Source organism: Cariama cristata, unplaced genomic scaffold, assembly GCF_000690535.1.
Source record: "Cariama cristata isolate BGI_N322 unplaced genomic scaffold, ASM69053v1 scaffold23716, whole genome shotgun sequence".
NCBI classification, from domain to species: Eukaryota; Metazoa; Chordata; class Aves; order Cariamiformes; family Cariamidae; genus Cariama; species Cariama cristata.
In genome coordinates, this window is record NW_009620670.1 from 5534 (window position 1) to 6206 (window position 673).

At 53.3% G+C, this 673-nt stretch overlaps 1 protein-coding gene across 1 annotated transcript in view; it reads right to left on the minus strand.

Moving 5' to 3' along the window:
* The window catches only part of LOC104162861 (zinc finger protein ubi-d4-like), a gene marked incomplete at both ends in the record, with an annotated part of 5397 nt that extends 5123 nt beyond the window's left edge, over positions 1–274 (minus strand). Inside the window, one exon of the mRNA XM_009701690.1 lies at positions 164–274. Coding sequence (XP_009699992.1) covers positions 164–274 — 111 coding nt within the window. The remainder of the gene's footprint in view (positions 1–163) is intronic.
* Between the last annotated feature and the right edge of the window lie 399 nt (positions 275–673).

A 673-nucleotide genomic window follows, 5' to 3' on the forward strand; every position in this document is an offset into this window, starting at 1 on the left:
CATTTGCGTGACGCAGGCGGGTACGGCAAGACGTTGCTTCACCCGCTCAACCTCACCGCGAGCTGCAGATCCGCAGGGGCGCCGGCAAAAATCACGTTGTTGCGAAGCGTCGGCTTGGGGATTCGGGGCAAAAAGAGTCTGAAAAAGGTTTTTGGCGACTCACGGTTTGGGCTTCTCTCCGAAACGATCCGAAAACGGGATCCGAAAAACGCGGCAGCGCGTCCGCCCCTGCCCTCGGCCGGCCACCGCTTTCTCAGCAGCTTCGCTAACACATCTGCAGGTGGGAAAAGGCTGCAAGCTAAAGGGAGACACCAAAAAACCCCGGGCGATGCCAAAAAAACCTGGAAATGTCAGAACAAAAAACAAACCGCGGGTGATGCCAACAAAACCTGGAAACGTCAGGGAAAAAAAAACCATCCCAGGTGATGCCAACAAAACCTGGGAATGCCAAAAAAAACACCAAACCGTGGGTGATGCCAACAAAAAAAAACCCTGCCAGGAGGATACGCAGTTAGCGGCTGGTGAAGAAACACCTGGAAACGTCAGGGAAAAAAAAACCATCCCAGGTGATGCCAACAAAACCTGGGAATGCCAAAAAAACCCATGGGGAGACGCCAAAAAAAAGGTAAACGAGTGACTCCGAGTCCACAAATCCCACCCAGGCAGGCTGGGC